At 37.8% G+C, this 27323-nt stretch overlaps 1 protein-coding gene across 4 annotated transcripts in view; it reads left to right on the forward strand.

Annotated features, from left to right (window-relative positions):
- LOC149800391 (uncharacterized) overlaps positions 1-27323 on the forward strand; it is a 61522-nt gene that overhangs the window by 14212 nt on the left and 19987 nt on the right. For 2 of the 4 annotated variants that reach the window (XM_089957233.1, XM_089957232.1), the window contains exons 2-4: positions 10068-10182; positions 10693-10902; positions 12663-12824. In XM_089957233.1, the coding sequence (XP_089813359.1) occupies positions 10125-10182; positions 10693-10902; positions 12663-12824 (430 nt within the window). In that variant the 5' untranslated portion in view covers positions 10068-10124. Of the gene's footprint in view, positions 1-3924; positions 4069-10067; positions 10183-10692; positions 10903-12662; positions 12825-27323 lie in introns of those variants that run through there. The other 2 variants (XM_089957234.1, XM_089957235.1) reach the window with 2 other exon arrangements.

Raw genomic sequence — 27323 nt, forward strand, 5'->3', positions numbered from 1 at the left:
ACGATGTTCGAAATTGTTGCTTTGTCACGTGGTTGTAGTGAAAATATGAGTCTTTTAGCATTTTCGACTGTATTTATGTGGCTCGACTGGGCAAATTTCGCACTCTTATTTCTTGTGTTCTTGTTGTAACATGAAGTTCGCACGTTTATTTTATGTTATAGTTAGAAATTATTTGAGAAGTAAAACATTTGTTTAGATTATTCAGTGTAAACAGAAAGTGCTCACTATTCTATTATTTTGTTACTATTGTGAATTATTCAAAGAAGTTCTGGACATCGCCATTTTGACAACATCACGATTCTTGGCGGACCTTTGCATTTCATTAATATTTCATTCCTTTGGACTTTAAATTAACATTTTAGGTTGTGTTTTTTTTTTAAATTCATAATACTGTAATTCCTCTTAAATTGTCATTTTATAACAATAATGTTTGTTACGTTTTACATAACTTATTGGTTTTGCGTCTTTCTTGTTATGTGGAATTTGTCCATATAATCATAACATCATTTCTGAGTCGATGATAACAGTTTCCGGATAAATAAGAAGAGAATGCATTATGTATTCTGTGCAACTCCGTTAGACTATAGTAAATTGATTTACAGTGTATGTGCGCAGTCATAATCTTTTGTATTCACCCATCTATTTAACATATCCTTCAAAGAGTTTCGTTTTACGCGCTAAACTTGATATACTCAGTGTCCTCAATATATGGATATTAGGATTTGTGGATGAAATGTTAAGAGAAGGAGTAGAGAATATTTTCACAGTGTCAAGTTATGATAGAGACATCAAACGCATTTTCACACACGCGTGAACATACCAACACATACATAATTAAATAATTGTTAGATGAGTCTTCTCCTTGAATGTCAAAGTCCTTTTCTGAAACGAGTTCAAGCAATATTAAATATGACACAGCAACTGCCTTTTCTAACTTATATCATACATTTGTGCCTATATGGCAAGACTGATAATGAAAGTATCGTTATAATAATGATCATATAATTACTGAAAGACACCTTGGTCTATCTATCGGACATTTAGTGTGTGTATTGGTGTATTTATCTCCATTTTTGTCAAAATAAGTATGACATATGTATGATGTAATAAGAACCCAAACCTTTAACTTTTTGTAATAGAATTTTTAAAAATGCTTTACATGGCGATTAAATAATTTTTTACGTTGTGGGGATGGACGATGCTTTTTGTGTCTTGTGTTGCCTTTTAAATGTAGATTTCATTAAAATAACATTTCTCAACTAATATAAAAATCATATCTCTGAATACTTTTACAATGGGTTCTGACTTCTACAGTTCATATATATTTTTCTACACTTAACAAGGTCTGGTGACAGGTTTTATGTGGTTTAAATTATGCTACTGGATAAGATAGCTAAGTCAAGAAGTAACAAATCTAGGAAGCTTTTAACAGTCTTAAAACAAAAACTAATACAATCTTTGTACTATTTACTATGATCTAAGATTAAATTGCATCAATTGAATTTATCTTACATTAATATTAATAATAATATTTAAGATTCTTTAGCGCTACAATATTATTCTAAATCAAATGGATTTTATGTTAGTGAATATCATAACGTCTGTGTTTGTGTAAGATTGTGTAAATAATGTGTCATGCGGGATTTAAGGCATGACATGTGTTCCGCTATCACAATTATGTATTTACCCCCTCAATATTGATCATGATGACTTATAGAGCTGGGGCAGTGCAAATCAATCTGCTAAATCAGTGCAAATCAAACTATTCATCAAATAATTATGGTGCAATATTTCTTATCACCCTGTCGTCCTGTGTTCCTCAGATATTAGGGTATTCTTATGCAAACAAATCTGATATCACATTAGGAAGTAAAATAACTGATTGGCTGCTTTCCGTGAGATCTTTTGATTTTTTTTTTTGAAGGTATAAGCCGTTAACTCACGTTAACTGGTGTTTGAAGTGCGGGTAAGATAACTTTATTTTATACAGTAAAGTCGTGAAATAAAATCTATACATTGCATATAATTGTTTGGTGTAAGTTTGAATAACGCGACATGGTGACCTGACAATATGTCAACATGTCATTCATCATTGCTAAATTTTTGTACTCTAGGCGGATGTAGCATAAAAAAGGAAACGTTTAATTAAAAGTCACCTAAAGTATTTCATATTATACAAGTTCATGCTAAAACCGGCCTTATGATATTGTACAAGAAGCGCTGGAAAACCCAACTCAAAGAATGAAGTCAAATTTTCGTACGTTATCATTATCCAGAGGTGAGATGCCATGTTCAAGAGTGAAATGTTCTATACGCAGGATAAACTATTAGCAATTTGTTCATGGATCTGGGGATGATAACGTATTTAAAGCAAGTTAGTTTCTCATATTATATAACTATTTCAAAGCAAAGACAAGATGAAGAAATGCGTTTAATTAATTATTCATGCATTTATCATAAATGATCAATTCCAGTATTATTTGCTGATCGACAAATGAACCCAAACCTTATCTATATATCTATCTATCAATATATAAATACATTTAATTCCGCGAAATAGTGTAAAGTTAGTATAATAATTATTTAGGACCACAATAGATTATTTGTAACATTGTAGGTTTGGTGACACAACCGTTAGAACTGTAGGTACAATTTTACTATTTTTACATGGCTACAGGAGCAGACCTGTTTCAAAGTGTTGTTTATCCCCACAAGTTTTCCTTATTCTTAAAGTAAATTATATGTTTAGCAAAATTTTAATTTTTAAGGAATAGAAAATGATGCAATTTAAATGTTTACCTATCATGTTATAATGAAACTGTGGTTGTTATATCTTTGTATGTACAATTCCTAAATTTGCCACAAAGAATATGTCGATAAACGAATACTAAAAGAAATTCAATGCATGGCGTAAAACATTTCAATTAATCTTCTCGAGTCAGTACCTGAAAATGCATTAAATCCTGTGCCATCTATTTTTTTTTTTCATGGACATTGCTGCAGCATTGAATATAGAAGTTGTGGCATAGCAAATTCTTTTTGTCTCCGTAGTTGATCAATTTCTGACTACCTGACCATTTTTGAAGTAACCGTTGTTATTATTACTTTCAGACACCAATAATTCAAAAACGTCTATGCCATTCGGGTACAAATTGTTTTTTTTTTTCATTTAACATTCAGACACCAATAACTCAAAAACGTCTATGCCATTTGGATACAAAAAAAAATTGCATTTAACTTGAATCTATACAACGTTGTTCTAAATTCGTTCTCGCAGCTCATTGATCCTGAATGTGTTTTTCTAAACAGTATTTTACAGGAATTAAACATGTACCAAAAGTCATCATTTTTTCTGACGAATTCAGATGCCAATGATTCAGTCATATATGTCACAAAGAATGCAGTTGTTAATTTTGTACACAGTAAATGTATCTGTTATTTCTAGATTATAAAATATCTACATTGTTAGTGGCCAAAGCCTACACAATTTGTAGGTCGAGAAAAATATCAAAAGAATGCATATGATCAGCATCGAGTCCAAGGAAACAGATTTGCAAAAATCGTAACTGCTGTAAACAAGTAATATATAAGAATTCTGGACCACTAATTATTTAAAAGCTGATAATAATAATAATAATAATAATAATAATAATAATAATAATGATAATAATAATGAAGACTTTGTATAGTGCCTAATCTTTAGAAGCTCTAAGCGCTTTACAGCATTAGACAACACATATAAGATTAAAAACATATAATGATATGATTACAAACACAAACACCATGAAATTAGAAAACATAGTAAAAACATTCTGAGAATATTTAAGGTAGGAAACTTTATTATGTCTTTAAGTTTGTTCTTGCAGTTTTGCGAGCACTCTTGAATGTGATCACTGTGTCTTTGTTTCTATGTTCAGTGGGCAATTCATTCCACATTGCTGGGCCCTGGTATGCAAAAGAACGCTGTCCATATGACTTTGTTTTCATAGTGGGACTAATAAGTATACGATTGTCAGAAGAGGAGCGTACGTATCTTCCTGGTGTGTACACATTGGTGAGGTCGGATAGGTACGTTGGACTAGAATCCGTCAGTGAAACTTAGCACAGAGAACAATTTTTTGTTTGATTCTGGATCGAATGGATAGCCAGTGTAGGGTACAGAGCAGCGGGGAGGTGTTCTCTGATCGTGGTACTCTAAGTCTGATCCTAGTAGCTGTGTTTTGAAGTTTGTGGAGTAGTAATTGAGATGGACCAGACATAATTGAGTCACAATAGTCCAATCTTGAAATTACTAATGAACACACAAGTGTTTTAGTGGCATCAACTGAAAGATATTTACGAATGGAGCTGATGTGTCTCATCTCAAGATATGAAGCCTTGCAAATGTTCATAAGATGTTGGTGCAATGTGAGAGTACTGTCCAGAGTAACACCTAGGTTTCGTACTGATTGTGTGAATTTAATTTTGGCGTTGCTGATATTTATTGTTTGAGGTAAAGGATGTGACTGAGAAAGTCTTTGTGATGTGATCAGAATGGCCTCAGTTTTATCATCATTCATCTGCAGCTTGTTACAAGTCATGCATGATTTCACATCAGAAATGCACCTCTCTACACCTTGGATGGTAGCATCAACTTCAGTTGGGTGCTTGATTTGTATACTTGGGCGTCATCAGCGTACAATTGGTGAGACACTGGATGATGATATATGACACTTGAGAGCGAGTGAGTGTACATAATGAAGAGAACAGGTCCAACAACAGACCCCTGTGGAACACCACAATATAGATCAACTGGGCTGGAGTGTATTCCATTTGCAGATACAGTTTGTGTCCGGTTGACCATGTGGGACTTGGAAGTAGTATAGATTTGTTCCTTGACATTAGCTTGTTAGTTATCTCAAAGAGCTCTTTGCAGCTGAAACTTTCCATGATCTTAGTAGTGTAGTGGGCTGATTTCGCTGCATGGAATTTATTTGTGACGTTCTTCTTAGCGGCTTCATAGATTTATTTTGCACCGTTACCATCTTACCGTTTTAATTTCAACCATTTGTTCTTTTATATCGCTGATCGATATAGGACCTTTTATAATTGTTAAAAGATTATAAAAATAACATTTTGTTTGGCGCTAAATAGCATAACAGTGCTGATGCGCCGCTAAAATAAAATCAATCAATCAGTCATAGATTTGCTTATGAATAGTGAGTTTGATGGAAAGCCAAAGCCTTTCAGCTTTACGGCGGTCTCTTTTAGCGGTGCGAAGCTGGTTCCTAACACTGCAATACCATGGAGAAAACGTTTGAATTGATACTCTACACTTGGTAACTGGGACATATTTGTCGAGCAATGAACGCAGGCAGTTATCAAATTGTTCTGCTGTAGGAGGTAAGCAAGTTGTTAGGTTTTCTTGGATGTCATGCATTGGTTTGGTTCTATTTATCATACAGAGGTTTATGTTAGTAGCAGATCAAGGTGAAGGGTTAGGGACTGATACGTCAAGATGGCATATAATGCAGAGGTGATCTGATCCAAGTTCATGGGATACCAGGGAGGACCGTAGAATGTTATCATCAGGTCTATGAAGAGTCCAGTCTAAAATGTGACCATGTTTGTGGGTGGGTTGGTTAACGGACTCTTTGAGGTTGAAAACATTAACGGAATCTATGAGTTTTGATGTGCTTGGATTTCCGGGACAGTCCAAGTGAAACTTGAAATCTCCAAGAATAATCAGGTTGCCACCTATCGAATTTCCATACTCCAGGAGATTCGGAAACTGCTCCAAAAAGAGAGATTCAGTCAGCTTGTTTTTTCTACTAGGAGGAGGGCGGTATAGGCAGAAAAAATGGACTGACCTTTGCTCCAGTGTGAGTGTGGTTTGTTCTAGTTCAAACGATGTGTGGTCGAACTTGAATGTTGTGGTGTGGTTAAGACGTTTGATCACGGAGTTCTTTGCGATGACAGCAATTCCACCTCCGCGAGAGCTACGGGGAAACGACTTGATAGAGTAACCAGTGGGTGTTAGATCCGCACACTTGGGCTCATCGCCTGATGTTTTTATCCCTGTTTCTGTCAGGAAAGATACGTCAATATTATGGTCGTTGATAAAATTAACTATTTCTGTGCGCTTTTCCGGTGGTCCTACTGATTGGGCATTGAATAATGCAATACGCAGAGGCATCTCTTGGATAGTTGACACGAAGTTTGATGAATTAATAGGGATTTGAATTAGTTATCTAAATTAACGGTCGAATTTTTAAATTGTCTAGCCGGAAAGGGCATATGGGAGATAACTGGAATTATGTTTCCTGTTCTACGCCGGCCAGCTTTGAAACAACGTTTCTTTTTCCGCTTCTGTTTACATTTAGATAATGATGAATGTAGTCCCAGTTTGTTTAGTCTAGAGCACAATGTAGTGTTAAGAGCCAAGGAGTGGTCATTTAAAGCAATTAATGAGGGTCCATCATAGCATAAACGGGTTGATTGGCGAGTATCACGTGATGGCGGTTTGTTCAAATGGAAGTCGTAGAAGTGGAGCAACACAGCTGAGAAAAAATCTAATTGTTCTCGTTTCCAAAACAAGGAGATGAAGAAACACATACGAGCTGAAAAGCCAATACATAATGAACACAAAAACGTAGATGAAGACTGGCAACAAGCACAAATATAATGAAAATGGCACAAAAAAACGGAACAGCTGCATTAAGTCGGTTACGCGATAGCGGCCATCTTGTTGATAATCATTGAGGCTATGACTGGTTGTGTGTCTCAATGACCTCTACCATGAAATGTAATGTTGAAAATGTTTTTATGTTTAACGTTATGGGTCTATGTACACTCAAATGCAATATGATGTTAAAACTATATTTGAAACCAATACTCCTTTTCGAGTAACCATCAAATGGTATTTACTGGCCATCATACAGTTATCTTCTTTCCAAAGCCATCGATTTTCTGTAAGGAGGGGGACCAAGTAAATACCATTCAGTATGCATTTTCCTGCCATTCATTATAGCATCGTCACATTTACTAGCCAATGAAATGTGGTAGCGATATACGCAACCATACTTAAAAATATACAAGCATACTTACAAATACGCAAGCATGCTTACTAATACGCAAGCATACTTACTAATACGCAAGTATACTATCACTCAAGAGTCAAATATAAAAAAGACAAGGAATGAAATAGCACACACAGAATATCACACAAAAGAACGTTAGCAAGTTTGCACGCACAATACCCCCAACAATACTGATACACTAGAGCTGAGATTATTTGAAAAGTTAAACGGTTTGGTCCTTCATTTTTCACTTTTAAGCTCAACTGTGTTTATCACAAATTTCATCTTAAAACTTTTCCGGTTTCAATTTATATTTTAAATTTCTTTTCTCAAATTCAATCTGCCAATTTTTCGTTCCAAATGTAACTTTTTCAAATTTCAATTTTTACATTTTCCTTTCCAATTTTATTTTTATTTGTTTACATTTTTTATTTCATTTTCAGACTTAGTCTCCCATTTTTATGCAATTTAATTGTCAATTTTCATTTTTAACTTTACGATCTAATTTTCATTTCATTAGCAAGTTTCATTTTCAATTGGGTTTTTTTTTCGAATTTCATTTTCACATTTGTGTTTTTCATTATTCTTTTAATTATTTCTTTTTAATCTCCAATTTTCATTCATTAACTTTCAATTTCATTTTTCAATTTCAGATTTTCGTTCTGTTTTCTTTTTCAAATTTATATTTATTTGTTTTTTCATTGTATTGTAATAAAACTTGCTTTTTTAAATTGCATTAAACATTTGTTTTTCAATTTCTTTTTCAATTGGTATTTTCAGTTTGTCACAATTAATTGACATTTTAAACAGTTTTTCTAAATTTTTTCTTTTTTGATATTTTTTAAAAGTTTCATTTTAGATTCATCACCTTAGTTTTCATTTTTTCCAATTTTCATCTTGATAAATGATTTCCAATGTTCAAATTGATAGAAATTTTCTTTTTCATTTTTTCAGTTCTTTTTTCCGAAATTTTACTTTTTTATTGTGTTGAAGATTCATTTTAAAGTTAAAAGTTCAACTTTCAATTTCTGTTTTCACATTCGTTTTATTTACATTTTTTTAAAAATTTTCAATTGATAGTTTTGATCTTATTTTGAAAGTTAGTTTTTGTTAATTTAACAGTTTAATATTCTTTTCTAAATTTTGCTTTTATTAATATCTCCTATTAATTTTCAATTTCAATTTTCAGTCTCACATTTGGCATAGTGACATTGCGTTATATACTTAAAAAAAATCCTAAACTTGTGACAAGCCAAATACTGACAGGGTGAAATTACAATATTTTTTTTTGCTACTGAAAAAAGTATAACGTAATTAATTTACTCTTTTGTTGACGTTGATCAAGATGAAACGAAAGGAAATTATGCATTGTACATGAAATGTTCGTACGTGCTAATAAATATATCCTGTTTCAACGATTAGTAGGGAAAACTACAGGAGGAACGTTGTCAAATTGTGCTGATCGGTTATCATAACGTAGCTCACCGTCTTAAAATGTATTTTGTCCGATGACAAATCGTTCTCTATCATATTTTAGGACAGATTGTTTGTTATCACTTGTTTTGAACATAAGCTGTTCATCACATTCAAGAGACATTCGCAACTACGATTGATTCTACCAGCATTTTTATTTCCCTATCGAATTTAATCGGTGACTGAATTTGATCTTTGTGTATTCTCATAAGTATAACTTCGAAGGAAACACACCTGCACAAACACAGCTTTGTCTCATGGAAACGATTTTCACCAAACTGTCATCACCGATCACAAAGACTTATAGAAGCTTTGAAGGAAACATTAACAAATTATTGATTTAAACAAGAAAAGAACTTTAAGTTGCCAAGACACCCCTTTAAATTCGCTTATCGCTTCGGTCGAAGGTTTTACGTCCTCATCTACACCGCAAGAAGGACAAGGCAGAAAGAATCCTCGAGAGGTTTTCAAATTTTATAGATACGAGTCGAAAGGAAATACAAATAATAATAATAATAATAAAACATTTCTGTGTTTCTTACGAGATGAAGAAATGTATTAATGTTACTTCAGGCTTCTTGTGAATGTTAAACTCAGAGCTTGATATGTTTGCCATACCACCGACGATGATGAAGATGCAAGAATCCAACAGGTAATATTTTATCTCAACGAAGCCATTCGAGTCTCAGCGCTTCTACGTGTCGAAGAAAGAAGTTGTGTACCAGTCTGTTTGAACATAATTTTGCCCAGGAAAATCACTTAAGCCCTTACCTAACACTATTTGAAGCCATATGACATTTATCTTCCAACAGCACCGTGTTTCGTACAACAAGTATGTATTAATATTTGCATTATGTGGATTTAATTTTACTCCAGACCAGGTCAGAGACGAAAAACAATTCAATCCCATAAAATCGGGCGAATTGTGTGTGGAACATCAGTTTGCAGTAGCTCTGGCGAATACACAGAACGTCAAGTTATAAGCAGAATTTGACAAAACCTTTATGTTCCCTTCTGACAGGTTCTTTCACATGCCTCTCTATCGATCTAGGTCATGCTTATTTTGATGTCTGTAAACCTAATCGGAGGGATGTTTTTCTTTGCGTGCGTGTTGTTCTTATATAAGGCGGTGAGTTGTAGAGATTTCCTATCCGCCTTTTCTTGTACATAAGTGTGTGTGTATGTTTTGTGTGTGTGTGTGTGTGTGTGTGTGTGTGTGTGTGTTTACATTTCATGCTCATCTTTTTCATGCTACCATTCTTATGTAACAGTGGGTTTGTGATTATGTAAGTGCAATGCGTTAGTTCTTTTTGGTTGGTTAGCGTATAAGGTCTTGATACCATCAACGGTGTTGCATAACATAATTAACACGGGTGTTAGTAACCAAATGTGGGTGTTATATGGTAGGGTGTGTATTCGATTTTATGCTTAACTGATTTTATGCCATTCTTTCGCATATTTGTAAAAATAAATTTGCAAACATGCATATCTTTACAGCATATTTTAAGGACAATTATTGAATCTTCTCTTTTGCAGTTTGTATAGCGGGAAACAACTCATTTTACTTTCATGAACTCCTGAAAATATTAGAGTATGAACATAGTTATCCATGCCTTAATGTTCGCTGTTGTGAACCTGCAAACACATGCAGGTAAGTTTGAGTTTTATACCAATTTTGAGTCATTAGGTAGAAGCATTAGATAGACGGATGACACGGTTGATCGATATAATGACAGATCAATAGATTCACTGTTCTATCAACCGATTGATTGATTGATTGATTGACTTATGTCACTGGTCTTCAGTCATTTGTTATTTATTGTTATTACCATAGCTAAGCTTATCTAAAATATATAAATATGTAATGCATACAAAATAATATATTACGATCCATATTTAAACATTAAAATATATATTTTTAGAAATGATTTTCTCTAAGCTTCCTTCCTCCTTTCTGATTAGATTACCAATAAGCGTTAGTGTTCTCATTACAGTTGTTTTCTTTGTTTTGTACGCTAATATTATAATAATACCAGGTCGCATTAGGATTGGCTGATTCACGTAATATTTATATCTTATAGGATTATAACGGCCAAGGTAATTAATTAACGGTCGTTTAATTGCAAATACTGCATTCCTTTTAATTTAATCATGTAAACAGTATTGCAGGATGGGTGCTTCTTCTACAGAATGTTAAAGAATGTAGAAGCTAGAGATGAAACCGATATCACTGTTGATAGTAGAAAATATGTATCAGACGATAACTTGGTGCCTGACTGGTATTCCATTCCACCAGGTACTCGTTTGTCTACTAGTCCTTCTCAGCTTAAGACTGGTTCATGTGGAACATACTTCCCGATGTGGATTAACGGTAAGTAGAAAAAAGAAGCTTTGGATAATTTAGCAATACATCCCACCCACTCTGCATTTGTCTCGTTTAAATATTCTTAGTTAGAAAAGCTATCTTTGGATAATATATGGATGTATTCTTGACTATTGATAGCCATAAAACTTTAACATATTTAATTGCAAAGAAGATCACAGAATCCGAGTTAGTACAGGAAGACGATGTTTCAGATGCATATTCCAGAACTGACACAATGAATTATATGTTCTATATTGGTGTTGTAAGAGTCAATGAATGGTATGATTATTCCATAATATCGATGTGATGTACCCAAACGATTATGTTCACTAGAAACTTCAATATCTGGTATTTATCACAGCTCTCTCTTGGTGAAGTATCGCTTTTTTCAAGCCCAAAATTTGCCCCGATGATAATCGGTTAATATATTTTGAATGACCAAATGAAATTGGTAAGACGATGGGCATTGTAATGTGAAATCGTCCTCAAATAATCTTTCTTACTTTCAGCTGTATCATTAATGTACGTTAAAACGGAGGGGGGGGGGGGCCTAATATTTTTCCTGAGATATTCCTTCATTCAGTTGTCCATGGTTCCGAGGATTCAATTCCTGCTATGATTATTTGAGTCCTGTTTGCTAAATAATCAGTCGTCCATGTCAGTAGATGCACATTAAATCTATAGCTTTTATGTTTATCAGTTAGTCCTCTTGGGCTAAGGATATGTCACATAATAACTCACTTCGGCTAATGGTAACTTTAATATATTATATCTATAATGTGGATGAATGACCAGGGATAGAATCAGACCGATTGGTAAAAATAAATAATTTTGAGAGAAATATATACACGCATTAAAACCAATATATATATATATATATATATATATATATATATATATATATATATATATATATATATATATATATATATATATATATATATATATATATATATATATATATATTCTGAATATGTTATACTTGAACACAGAATAAATTAGATTGTTATCCTTAAAGCATTAATTGTTTTACAAACGATTAAATTTGTTTTGTATCATAAATATTACAATCTAACAGGTTAAACATAAATATTATAATCTAACAGGTTAAACATAAATATTATAATCTAACAGGTTAAACATAAATATTATGATCTAACAGGTTAAACATAAATATTAAAATCTAACAGGTTAAACATAAAGATTATAATCTAACAGGTTAAACATAAATATTATAATCTAACAGGTTAATCATAAATATTATAATCTAACAGGTTAAACATAAATATTATAATCTAACAGGTTAAACATAAATATTATAATCTAACAGGTTAAACATAAATATTAAAATCTAACAGGTTAAACATAAATATTAAAATCTAACAGGTTAAACATAAATATTATAATCTAACAGGTTAAACATAAATATTATAATCTAACAGGTTAAACATAAATATTATAATCTAACAGGTTAAACATAAATATTATAATCTAACAGGTTAAACATAAATATTATAATCTAACAGGTTAAACATAAATATTATAATCTAACAGGTTAAACATAAATATTATAATCTAACAGGTTAAACAATTTTACGATTATTCACGTGTAATTTACCTCTGATTAATTTGAGATCCTCTTATAAGTACATCTGACGTATATATAAAAAAGATTTATGCTATATTGACTTTGTGCTTTTCACACCTCTGCTATGTCAGCGATTTTAATTCGACCCGTGTTATTGCTTCTTCCATTTTCGGTACAGGCACGCATCCAATTAAGCTTTGGCAGGAGGTGACAGGACGTGCATGCAGGAAAGCATTCAATGAAAATTGCGATTCACCATTTGCAGTCAAGATTAAAAACTGCAGAGCTCACTATGTGTATTACCTGAAAAACACACCACTGAATTCAGCATATTGCATCGGTAAGACAGAGAACGAAACTCACCTATGTAAACATTTTGGAAAAAAAAATATTAATAAAAGCTAAACTATATATAAGCGTGTTAATTTTAGTATTATGTTAGGCCGTATCCGCTACCCGATGCATCCACGGACGGCCGTCCTCTTCCCTAACTACCATGACATGCTATTTACTATTTTGTCGAAGGGTTGCAATAATGAGTGTGTTAGTCAAGCAGCAGAGGGGGCGAATCGGACATTTTGTCCAATCGTCATTTGGCTTAATTAATACCTTCTGCACTCAGCGGATCCAGCGTCGTCAGCGCCTGGTAAAAAAAAACGACGTCGTCGTCGGGGGGATTGTCCGGAACGTCATTTAGTTTAATATTCCTTCTGCACTCAGCGATCCCAGTGTCGTCAGCGTCGGGTAAAAAAGCGCGACGACCGCGTCGATGTCATCGCCCCCTCTGCTGCTAAGTGGCTATTTACAATGAAAATTATTTACAACTAACCGAATATTTGGTCAAGTCCGATACGATATCGTGTCCGAGGATCATGTAAATTTATCGTTACGAATCCATGTGGGGTCGACTGAGCATGACTAAAAAAGTTTCGAAAAACATTAAAGTCCATGTCACCGCCGCACCATGTCTGCCAAATATTTCGTAGCGTGTGTGTATCAACGCCGTTGAACACAGCAAGAATATTACAGTTGTCTCTAATTACTTTTGGAATCTGAGTGTATCGTTGAGTGACATATATCACGTCAGTGTTTTTATGCCTGCCTCTGGAAAATATCCTAGCTGGGTTTTTTTGATTGTCTAACATAACATCATCGTACACGACTAGATTGTTAACGTCGCCATCAATATCATCAATACCCGGTGCATCATTGATATCCGTAATAAACTCAATAACATTTTTTTTAGCGATCGCTGATGCACTCTCGTTGAAATCTTTCAACACCTCGTAGCATCGTTGATCATCTACGCTAGGAGCAACCAAATACAACTTATCCCACTTCATCCATCTCATTATTAAATTGAGTAACAATTGCGTCTTGCCGGATCCAGATGGTCCGATGATAATCATCCGGATCGAGTTTGGTAACGCTGCAACATGCTTAACTGGTTCTCTTGTTTTAGTCGCCGAAAAATCAATTATATTCATATCTCTATACATAAATTATGGATCTATATTGTGTGAAGTGCAGAGTGCGTACTGGCACAAATGATATGACAACCGTTACAACAAGAAATAATAGATCGGCGCTTACTGGCAAGTGTGTACAATGCGGTACAAAGAAATTTAGATTTATTTCTATTAGACCCGGAGATGTTTTAAAAAAAAGCGAGGAGGTGACATCGCAGCCAAATTGGCAAAACTCCCCGGAACACCGTGGGCAAAGTATCCAGGAGAAAAACACCTCCCAGGATATAACTACTGTGGCCCCGGAACACGATTAGATATTAGACTCGATGATCAAAATCAGCCCAAACCCGGTGAGTATCCAATAAACGCTATCGATAAGGCGTGTCATGCTCATGATGTTGCTTACAAAAGTAGCGATCTGCAACAGCGTCATATCGCGGATGTAAAATTAATTCACGCATTAAATGCTATTCCTGATAAATCCGTCAAAGAAAAATTGGCCTCATGGTTGGTAAAATCGGCTATGAAAGGTAAATTAATGATTGGAAGCGGAGCTTCTGGCGCTGGTAATTGAAAACGATAGCGTTTATAATAACAACATGGAATCCATCTATTATTCTCCGAGAGGATATTGGAAGGGGAAGGCCGCAATTGGTAAGCTTGCAAGCGCTGCAAAGGTAACAAAGACCACTGCGGCTAATTGGTTATCCAAACAGGCTATATGGCAAATCTATCTACCACCGCCTAAACAAATCAACTTCTCGCGCTTTGATGTCAGCGTACCTAATGAAGTTCATCAGGCTGATATACTATTTTTGCCGCATGACAACGGTTACAAATACGCGCTAACCGTAGTTGATGTTGCGAGTCGATACAAACAAGCGGAGCCGTTAAAAACAAAGTCGGCAACTGAAGTAGCCGCTGCGTTTGAAAGAATTTATCGAAGAGGCCCTCTGCGCTGGCCAAATCTATTACAAGTTGATCCCGGTAGTGAATTTCGCGGCGCTGTTTTATCAACGCTGAAACATCATAGCGTCGCGATACGACGAGGTCATACTGCGCTACATCGTGATCAGGCAATTGTTGAACGATTCAATCGGACTCTCGCTGAACGGTTATTTGGATATCAATACGCGAAGGAATTCATCCAAGAAAAACGATCTCGTGAATGGGTTAAAAGGTTGCCAGGCGTAATTGCAGCGTTAAATAACGAGATTACCCGAGCAATCAACATGAAGCCCAGCGACGCGATTAAATACGAGTATATACCCGGAAAATCAAAAATAAATAGCGTTTCCAAGCCGATTCTTGGCGATGTCACTGTTAGATATCTATATGAACCAGGAGAGCTTGAAGGCGGTAAAAAAAGGGCTACCGATCCTATTTGGAGTGTTACCACACATAACATATCAACGATAACACGATCAACTGGTAGACCACCGATCTACAGACTGGATTCAACTGCTCCTCAGCGCGGATTTACACGCGAGCAACTACAAGTGATACCTAACGATACTCAATTGCCCCCACGTGGTCTTAACTAGCGCCGTTGCGTCTATTGCACTCAAGACAGGTCAACCTCACATTGTTTTTGACATGACCGAGACTGTTATCGATCCTATCCACGGTAAATTGGCGAGTGTCTTTATCCGAATAACGCCAACTCATTATACAATTGCAACTCGCGCAGTGATTATTCTGTTGTTGTCGTAGCGAAATTATTAATTCGGCATCAATATCAAAACGCCGCTGTTTTTTTTTTATCCTGTTGGCGGTAACCCGAGAGTTTTCTATCAATGACGCTTGCATCGATGGTGACTTTGTCGCCGGCTTCGTCACTGACTTCGTCAACAACAATTCTTCGAAGCTGATTTATCCTTCGTACTCTGGACACTGCAAGATAGACTAGATTCGACCATTCGATGCGATTATCAACTATCCAAACAATTGTGTCCGTGATGGTTAGTCCCTGCGAGGAATGTATTGTTGTTGCGTATCCTAGCGTCCACGGGGATTTATTAGCACGTAGCGCGTCCTCGACGACGCTGATATCAACGAGCACGATATCATTCAGCACGAGAATTTGTTTTTCTGTCCGGCCTGGAATTTCAACTTCAATGTTCTGCCGCCGTGTGTCCGCGGGTCTATAACATAACGGCACTGGACGCGTTGGAAACTTTTCCTTATGCAACGTAAACAACTTCCGCTGAAGTGTGTCTCTGACTATCTTTCTACTCGCTACAATCAAATCGTTTGGTCTCCATGTTTCCCAGAATTCATTCAACGGCGTTTCCGGAATTACCTCGCGGATTATTTCACACTGAACTCTATCCGGCTGTAATCTGATTAGTTTTTTAACCTCGCGCAGTTGTTCATCAAGTGCTCGGTAATCAGTATCGGTTTCTTCATAATAGTCCACAAAACCCCTTAACCAATCATGTGGACCCTCGCCGACAAATGGTGGTGGTTGGCCATGATCCCCACACATGATTACCGCTGTATTCGCGCGCAGCAACCACTCAAGAAACATTTGTAAAGTATCTAACGAAACAGTACATATCTCATCCCAGATGATAATGTCGGGAATAAATTTTTCACCCATTCGATCAGGAGTCCACTCACCGCCGCTGTATCGAAAAAAGCTGTGATAAGTAACGGCGTCAACATTTCGTTGTTTTATCTCTCGCGTTAGTCTATGGGTCGGTGTAAGCACGATTATACTTGCCCGCGTTCGAAATAATTCAATTGCCCGAGTCGTCTTTCCTGACCCGCCACAGCCGCTTAAATAAACTGTTTTATGTCTACAAATTGGATCAGAACACGATGGTGCATTAGACCATTCTGACAATTTATCACCGCGTAAGTAGTTGTTCTCAACGGTGACATCTGCTGACGGGGAATAATCGCGTCGTATTTCATTTTTAATTCTCCATGTACCCCAACTCTCGTCCGGACTAGTAAACTCGGCTACGTTTCCCTTATACTTTACGTCAATATAAAATGAATCAACAGCTACTCTAACCGCGGTATCGGGGAATCTATTTATCATCGAGAATAAATTGATAGCGGCATAACCCAGCATAGACGCCCTCAAATGTGGATACGCCGGGCTGTCTCCATCGCTGTAGGTAACAACTGTACCCAACCTCGTTCCATTGGACAAGAAAGCTGTTTTGCAGTTCACGTATCTATTTTTTGCCACTGCGTCCTTGATTACGAAATCATATTCTGCGTCATCTATAATCAGCCGTGAGCAATATCGTTTGTAGTCGCAGTTTTTTCCACCTTGTGTGAACTTACCAATTATTCTTCTACCGAGATCTTTTGCCTCGCGGTTTCGTTGGTTAAATATCCTCCTGGACCCTTCGATGATATATTCCTCGTCGGCATCAATGTTTTTTCTGGACTCGTCAATTATGCTATCTAGACGCTCCGGTTCTGGTAACCAGACTTCAGTCTGCGCCCGGTATGATATAATCGCGTCACTGACAATCAACGAAACTAGCATGCTACAATCAATCATATACCGTAGCAGCGCTATTGGCAGCCACTTCTTTTCAGCCATGTGTCTACCGATCCAAATATAGCAACAGCGATGGAGTCCTGCCGCGAATTCAAATGATACTATGCGAGCGAATCCGGTTAAATCAAAATCAGGCAGTGGTCCATTAATAGCAACACGAGTCATTTCATGACTGGGGTGTCCAAATCGTTTGAAATACTCAGCGGCGGATCCATACCCGAGAAAACTCGCTGGATAACAGGCAACCATATCAACCGAGATCATAGCGTCGCGGTTGTATTCAGTGTTCCATAGTCCACCGTGATAGTATTCCAAACAACTGGATTGTACATCCGGTAGAAATTCCCTGCGCGTTGGTCTCCACGCATTTTTCCTTGCTGCAACATGAGCTACAACCGATGGAATCGTAAAACAATTTGTTAGGAGTTGTTCATCATGCTCTTCAAATTCCATGGCGGTTTTTTTCATCCTGTTGTGAAATGCTTCAGTGCGATATAATTCGCCGTTTGGTCTTACAAACTGATCAAAGGTATCCGCATCGTTTTCAGCGCTGCGAAGTAACCACACTGATACAGGGTCGTTTTTACACAAGCAGGCAATAGCATCAAATAGTTTCCTCTCCGCGAGAAAACCATCCCGGGAGAATTCTTCGGGTATATATTTTACTGTTCTATCCCGTGGAAATATTGTGATCGCGGGCGTCCATGCGTGTTCGTTATGATCAATAATTTTGATTGGGGCTCCCTTCGATTTATACTTCGATTCGTATAATACTTCACCGGTTATCGTTGTAACGGTTATTGGAAATCTCAGCGATGTTTCTAATCTCGCTATGTCGCTGATGGTTGCTCCACGCTCTTTTACGGTTAGTTCCCACTGGTTGATTTTGCTACGTCGTAAATCAGTCAATTTGTTTCCTCGACATGCATTTGTAAAATGCTCTATTATTCGTTCTGCTACACAATTTATCCCAGTTGACTGTTTCATCGGTTTCAGTTTTCCGATATCAGGTTTCTTATTTAACGGGTATATTCCATAAACAACTGCTGTTTCAGGATACGCTCGTTCATAGTATGGTCTATCAATTCCGGTTAACAACCCCGGCTTGGAGTCGCGGCTGACAGTGACTGTTTTCTTGTCGCTGAGAACTGGTTCAAATTTATCACGCATGATCCAATCGCCTGATTCCACCCGGACAATGAATTTTACTCTGAAGAAATACCTTTTACCGTCAAGTTGTGATATTATCGTTGCTGCGCGGTTGTCGTTCATGGTAGCATCAACAACACCATCAATTCGAAATGTTGACCAACTATGAGATGCACCATCACGCTTGAATTCATTGATACAATCGCGTATTTTACTCAACAGGGTTTTATCGTTTATTAACGCTTTTGGTGTGTCCTTGAGGACTCTATCGAGATTGAACTTAATATTTTTCCAGGGCTTAATTACTGCTAATCTCTCAAACTCATCCATATAATTAAAACAAGTATTTAAATAAAAGAATATAGTATAATGAATAAATGCAAATGGTTGATGATTGGGTCGACAACCCCGTGCAATAAATCATGCAGAGGTGAATTCTGCGGGTATCATTTACAAAGCGTTCGTAATGGTTCTCTTGGCCCCCTCCCGTGCTTGGTTTGTCACGTCGGTGTAAGAGGAAAATCGCAGTTGTGTATCAATTGTGGCGGAAAGCGATACAGGGAACTAAAACGCTATTACGATAAACGAATAAAAAACGCCGTCATCGACCCCACCGCCGACAAAATCATCTAAACTCCTCAAGACTACATTGAAAGGTTTATAATTAAACCAAATAATGAATTAGACAAGTAGTATTATTATACAAATGGACCAAGAGTTCAGACCTCACCCTGTGTTTGTTAATTACGAGGCATCTCGCGACGGCGTTGTTAGAAATTGTAGACTGAAGAAGCCGGTTGGATGGAAAAATAATCAGGGATATTTGATGTTTGGTGCCGGAAAAAAGAAGTATTTTGTTCATAGGGCGGTATTTGAAGCATTTAACGGATTAATCGAGAATGGGCTTGTTATTGATCATATTAATAATAATAAGACTGATAATTCTCTTACAAACTTGCAAGCTATCTCGCAAAGTCAAAATACCAAAAAAGGGGAAACTGGTAAATACTCAAAGAAAGCAAAACCCGTAAAGTCATTTGATACAACAACTCACGAGGAAAAAATATTTCAGTCGATGAATGAGGCAGGAAAATATTTTGACATTTGTATCGCCTCAATACGAAGAGTAGCAGAACGAGTATATCAAACAGCGATCTCAAAAAAGACGGGTCACAGAATTCGATTTTCATATATAACATCAAAGGGAGATAACTCGTTTTGTGATAGCGTCGCATGACAAGAGTTACGTCCCTTGAAGTCCAATTAATGTTGCGATTAATTAATCATTTTACGATGAAAACTAATGAAATACACGCTGTTATCTAACAGCTGTATTCTTTTTTTTAATGTTTTATTTGAGTATTTGGTTTCATTTAAATGCCGTGAAACACCATTAATAAGTATTTAAGGATTCAACGATTCAAGGGAATTCAAATTAACACACACCTTGTGACTGACGCCGCTGTATTAGTCACTTTATATATAAGATGACTCGTTATAAGCCTGGGGCTTTCGAAAGCCAATTCAACTAATCAAAACTAACCCACGCTCTTGACCCGGGCGTGTGGTTGTCTTTTGTTCACAATCATGCAACCGGGTTAATTTAATTGGGTTGCTTTTGATTGGTTGAATTGGCCGTAGAGTTCCGCCCCGCCGTTTTATGTTTGTGCTGTCTTGTGTCGTCCCATCATCCATCAATCATTTCATTGTAAATATATTCATCCTTAATTAAGTACATGTAGTGATGTCCCCCAAGCATATCTTCTGGGCGGTCTACGATGACGTTTGTCACCCTAGGCCTCCCTCCCGGAGATGTATGCTTTGGGGTTCCAAGATGTGAATGTCCTTAATTAAGTATATGTATATGCCTGCAATCTGCCACAACACTCGAGTGGAGATTTACGGCATTGTACTGTCCATGTATGCCTGCAATCTGCCACAACACTCGAGTGGAGATTTACGGCATTGTACTGTCCATACAAAAAACGGGGTCAAAAATGACCCCCAATAATTTTATTAAACTTTAAACTTAAATTTTATTAAAAGTTTTGATATTAGAAATAAGATGTTTATAAGAATATGGATTCCCAAGACATCAATAATATATTAACTGAGATTTCAAAATTAAAAAATCAAGGAATTGAATTATCTGATGGTCTCGACAGTGAAAAAATATTATCCGATTATGAGATTATTAACGAACAGTCGAAACGGGGGCGTTTTACCCTGGCCCGCGAGTACTTTTTTATAAAACGATTACAACATACGATTAATGAGAACCTGTACCACAATGACGCAAATGCATTCATTGGACTATTCACTGCCGTTGAAATAATACGAAAAAAACTCGGACGTGTTTATGAACGACGCCGGGAGATTTCTAGTAAGATCAAAAACATTAGAAGGATTATAGACGAAAACTCCGTGGAACCCCCGATGGTACACTCGGCGGAAAATTAGAAATTTGCGGAGCAATTTGCAATAATGGTAGGTGAATCACTTACTACTCGGCTAGCCAGAGAGCGACTAGCAGCGCTTAGAAAGTTTATACCGTTACGAGACAGAGTGAGAGAGAAACTTCAAACGCGACAACAAATGCAAACTGATTTTGCTGTTGGAAGTGAACAGTTATTTGCCCCGGTAACTAAAGCGACTAAGGATGTTACGGCGGTAACTGTACCCGTTCTTGGTGCGCTTGAAAAGATAGCGGCAGAGACAAAACAAACAAAAAGGTCTTTAGAAACACTCCCTGCAAAAATAGCGGCTGCTACAACACGGAGGCCACCACCACTCGCTATAACCGAACCACAAGAACCTTATGTTACAATGGCCGACGAGGAAGAACTAGGCGCTACTGCGAAAGAACCAGAAGAAGAAATACCCGAAGAAACACCAGAAGAAGAAATACCGGAAGAAAAAGAGGGGAATATACCCCGTATTGTACTCAAGAAGAGCACAATAGATCAAATTAGAGACTTCAGCAACAGGGAAGAATTAATTAATTTTACTGCCAACAATTTTGCTAAGAGCATACGAGATAAGAAGCATATCAACAGCGGTTACGAGGAAAATATAAAGTCGTTAAAGGACTGGGCAAGAATAGTGTATTTAGCAAGTAAACATAAAGATGCATTACCACATCGTAGTAAATCCGATTACGACGCATTCCACAAGGAAGTTAAGAGTATAACACCAAAAAAAGGAAAAGGATACTCTGTTGGTAAAGAATCCTACGGCGTTACCTGTCCTAATAGTGTTCTCAGTGATATATCACGGCTGGAAGTACTAATCGGAGGAAAACGAGCCGGAAATAACTCTACGGAAATAATCAATGAGGCCGCTGATATTTGCAAGCGGTTATTTACAGGCGGTATTATGGACATTAATGCATATCGAACGCTCATAGACGAGCTCGTGGATGATTAATTGGAAAACTGGTGTTTTTAATAAGGATGATCATACACTACAACCATGATAAACCAGTACTCGTCTACGTGGTAAACTCGCGATTGCCTGTTTACCGCGTGTACTATGGAGATGGTCTCGGTAGCACCATTGCGGAGTTATTTACAAGAATGGCTCCAAAAGTAGCGCCGTTAGCCAAACAATTAGGAATGAAGGCTATTGATGTTATTCGTGATAAGGGTATTAGTGCTATTGGAGATGTTGCCGGAAAGGCGCTTTCAGCCGCGCGGGACAAACTAATGTCATTGGTGAAATCCAAGAGATTCTCAAAAAGAAAACAGATGCCATCAACGACAGTGATGCCTGCGAATGTCAGTAAAGTAATAAATAACGCCGTGGAAGAAAAATTAGAGTCGTTGGCGACGACTCAGTCGTTGGCGACGATTCCGATGCGGCAACCAACGCGCTCATGAACGCGATAGCGGGAAGTGGTCTACGACGAAGAAATCGCAATTGAAAACACCGACATGAATAATAATAAAATGTTTGCGCGAACCGCTGACCCCGCGTTTGATATGGACGCCCCAGTGCGCAGGGATGATTCTGTCCGTGATTATCAATATTATTCTTATTATGCAGCGCAACCTGATCTACGATCGCGAATTGAACTTCAGGTCCAAGATACCAGTAAATATTTTTTGCCGTGTGAAGCGTTTATCGAAATTGAGGGAGAACTCGTGACAAATGCCGCCGATAATGCACCATACGCAGATGACCATCGTGTTCGAGTTGGCTTCGTCAACAACGGTATCATGGCGTTATTTGAGAGCGCCAGATATCTTATTGACGGGCGAGAAATTGAATCAATAGAACGCGAGGTTGATGTTGCAACGACGATAATTGGGTTAGCGAGATACTCGGATGATTATACAAGATCGGCGGGCCCATCTATAATGTTCGCAAAGGACACCACTAATAACGCTGATCATCTTCAGTACATCAACGTGCTGGTGGAAAGAGATACCGCAACTGACCCACAGGCTGAAGCAGCCAATCCAGACCGCAGAGCAAGACCAGTCGCTAATTTCAATATTATAAAAAGTCTTAACGATAATTACAATATGGGATTCGCAACACGAGTAGGGATGTTGCAAGGACCACGCCGACAGTTTTCATGCGCGATTCCACTCCATCACATATTTGGATTCTGCAGAAATGTTAGAAAAGTTATCTATGGGGCTAAGCATACAATCGCGCTGACGCGAAGGGGCGATGATAACAATGCAATATGGCGTGCTGCTGGCGTCGCTGCCGGTAAAGTCATTTTAACTAAAATGGCATTGTGGATGCCGGTGCTGACTCCATCAGTTACCACGGAAGCACGATTGTTAGCATTTATGGAACAGGGAGGAAAATCGTTGTTGAGTTGGCTAGCGGTAACAACTGATGCTAAAGAGGATAACGTCGCCGATACGTTTACATGGCACCTGGCATCAAAACAAGGTGTTTCAGCCCCGCGTCATATATTCATAGCGCTGCAGAATAGGGAACGATTGGGCAGTCAAGAACGCAGCCATATGATATTTGATCAATTAGGAGTCAGGGATGTTTCGCTGAGAATAAACGGACAACAGGAACCATCCGAGGATATACAGCTTAATTACGGCGACAACCATATCGCACGTGTGTATCATCGATTGCTGTCGTATATGGGTCGTGATCAAAACGTCGACACTGGTTTGCAAATATCACAACTTGATTTTAAAAACCTGTATCCGATTTATTATTTTTCGCTGGAACATCTTGATTTAACGAGACAATCCGTCGTTGATATACACTTCCGAGCTCGTATAGCCCCGGGTGGTGTTAATTATAGAGCGGTTGCTGTCATTCTCAGCGATAAATCAATGCTGCTAGAAGGCGTTGGTGGACGAATGAGAATCGTTGATGCGCCAGTGGAAAACATGTAATTGAAAGCACAAAACGCGTTTACAATAAATGTCGTATAGTGTCGTCAGTGTAGAGTTGACTGATGGTCAAGTCAAGAAATTACGATCAAAGTCGGCTAAACAATGCGGAACCACAATAACGCTGAAGCCGTCACAGATGGCAGGTGGTAATCATAAGATATCGTTGACGGCGCGTCAAATAAAACATTTCAATGATGCGATGAAGAATAAAAAGGGTGTTCAAATAGATTTTTCAGCCGCAGCAATTAAAAACATGGAAAAGACCGGTGGGATATTTCCGCTGTTAGCTGCGATTCCAGCGTTGATTGCCGCGGCCGCACCAGCAGTGGCTAAGGCGGCGGCGTTAGGAGCCGTTGGTACCGCGGCGGGGATGGCATTGAAGAAGGCAACCGGGAAAGGCTACAAAAAAAAACGACCCGTGGCCGGAAAGGGTCTAAGACTACCGGGAACCCCGTATTCATGGTACTCGGGAAAGGGTCTAAGACTACCGGGAACCGTTTATTAACGCAGGAGTCAATGACTCCCATGTCTAATTTTGATTTAATAGACGCCGCAAACGCGCTAGCGATAAAAAACTTCAGAGGTGTTTTTATGAGGGATCAATTACCGGCGGCCCCAAGGAATACTGAAACAGGCATAATTAACCTCGATGGGTCCTCCGGAGCGGGAACTCATTGGGTTGCGTACGCGATTGATCCGCGTGCAATCGTCTATTTTGATTCATACGGGTTAGCTCCGCCGAAAGAGTTCATGCGGTATGTCCGGGCGTGTTCAGCCCGGGCGTGTTCAGCCCGGGTTTTTTATTCCACGCTGCCAACACAGCGATTAAGTGACCCACCGATATGTGGCCGTGAGGTATTGAACGTACTCGCGGCGATTTCATCATCGCGGAAACCACCTCATGTGGTTGTAAACGAATACACTAGTGGGGTCGTAGAAGCTCAACGGATTTTAGAGAATAACATTTACAATAATAATGATTGATATCTGGGGGCGACCGGTTTCGGCGCTGAAAGAATCCACGGAAACGACCGCCGCCGACATAAAAAAACTAATTGAGGATGAAATCGCTGATATGTTGAATCTAACAAGTGTTGACCCGGGCGAAATAGTTGTATTTCAAGACCGCCAGGGTAAATTGAAATCCGGTAATGTGTCACTGAATGATGTTTTAACACGACGGCGTGATGCCACCGAGGACACTATCGCGTTGTATACCAGCGACGGACGACTCAAACCGGGTGAACATATATTGGAGATAACGAATAGGATAATATCAACCCAAGACGATCTTATAAAGTTGAGGAAATTTATGATCGAACTCAACGTGCATGTGAAAAAAACTACCGATAGTTTTTTTGGGATCCCGACGGTAACCGAACCAAATCTTGCAACAATAAAAAATACTATTTCGGAGTTTACAACGCTGTCGGGCCAATTTTACACGTTACGAAAAAATTTTAACAGGGTTGATAGCGCCGTTGATAAATTCCTTGGTAAAAAAAATGTCAAACCGGATGAGATTACAACAACTATAAATGATATCACTGCGTATGGACAGGAAATAGAAACAATCAAAACTGATGTTGCAACGAACAAAAGGAGTGTAGACGCGCATGAACGGGAAATAGAAATAATCGGCGCTAATGTTGCAACGATCATAAATAATGTAGACTCGCATGGACGGAAAATAGAAACAATCAAAACTGATGTTACAACGATCATAAATAATATGGACGCGCATACACAGGAAATAGGAACAATCAAAACTGATGTTGAAGCGAACAAAAAAAAATGTAGACGCGTATTGGCGGGGAATAGGAATAATCAAAACTGATGTTGCAGCGAACAAAAAAAGCATAGACGTGCATACATATGAAATAGGAACAATCAAACTTGATGTTGCGGCGAACAAAAAAGTATGACCGAGAATACACGGGAAATAGAAACAATCAAAACTAATGTTGTAACGATCATAAATAATGTAGACGCGCATGGACAGAGAATAGAAACAATTAACACTAATGCTATAGCGAGCAAAAAAAGTATAGACGTGCATGAAGGGGAAATAGAAGTACTCAAAATTAATGTTATAGCGAACAAAAAAAGTATAGACACGCATATACAGAAAATAAATACACTCATTACTAGGGTTGCAGCGAACAAAAAAGATGTGGACACGCATATACAGGAAATAGGAACGATTAAAACTGATGTTGAAGCATTAAAGACGGACTACCGAGAGTAGCAGAGCAATTCGAAAAAATAAAAATCCCTCATGAGAACATCATCAACACAGTATACACAATTCGGCATGGATCATTCGATTGGACTCCTACACAGAATACAGTAAATATTACCGCAACTGTTAAGGGCATTTATCGATTGACACTGGTTTCAATGATGCAGTTTAATATATTATCGTCGAGTTCATCCGGGTTTAACAATACAATATCAACAATTATAGACAGGAACGCAACTGAACAGTTTACAATTTATGCCGTTGATAGAAATCTAGCCCGGGCAAACATTACATGGTATGTGGAATTTGCAGCGAATCTAAGTAATTAAAAACACTAGCTCTTTTAAAATAAAAATGACCACCAAGGAAATTGAATCAGAGGTATCACCGACGTCACATCAATATCGATTCGATACCGCAAAAGAATTTTCCGCGAACTTGAAAACGCTTTCCGAACAATACCGTGCAAAAATAAAAAAATACCGCCGAAAAATAACCGCCATCGACGCGGTCGTGTACTCGGTGTCGGGTATAGTAGCTGGCGCCGGTGTTATTTTATCCACGGTGACCACGATAGCCCCGATCGCTGTTCCAATCGCTGTCTCCGCAATGACAACAGTTGCTGGAGTTGCCAACGCAATCACTAGGAAGATATCATCGTGTTTTCAGAAAAAACTCAACGAGTATACAGTAAAACATCAAATAGTATCCGACGCATACTCGAAATTATCCGGGTTGATCTCGTTATCGATTGATAATTTGTTCGTATCCGATGTTGAATTCTCCACGATGGTCCAGTTATATAGCTCCGCGATGTCAAAAATCGAGGATTTTCAACTGGAAGCCGAAACCACCTGGTTGTTAAAATTAGACACTAAAAACAACGAATAATAATAATGTCGCTGAACCCCGAAGGGTCTCAATTACTTCAGCGGATCGCGGAGAATACCACTCCGGTACAAACAAATATGATATCGATAACATCAACGAAACCCGAATTCAGTGTAAACTTTCCATCACCGGTTCCAGTAAAGGAAATAGCGCTGGCAAAATTGCGAGTATATCACAGTTGGCCTAATAT

The sequence above is a fragment of the Sinohyriopsis cumingii genome, chromosome 5 (genome assembly GCF_028554795.1).
Source record: "Sinohyriopsis cumingii isolate HCF-2022 chromosome 5, ASM2855479v2, whole genome shotgun sequence".
In the NCBI taxonomy this organism is placed as follows: domain Eukaryota; kingdom Metazoa; phylum Mollusca; class Bivalvia; order Unionida; family Unionidae; genus Sinohyriopsis; species Sinohyriopsis cumingii.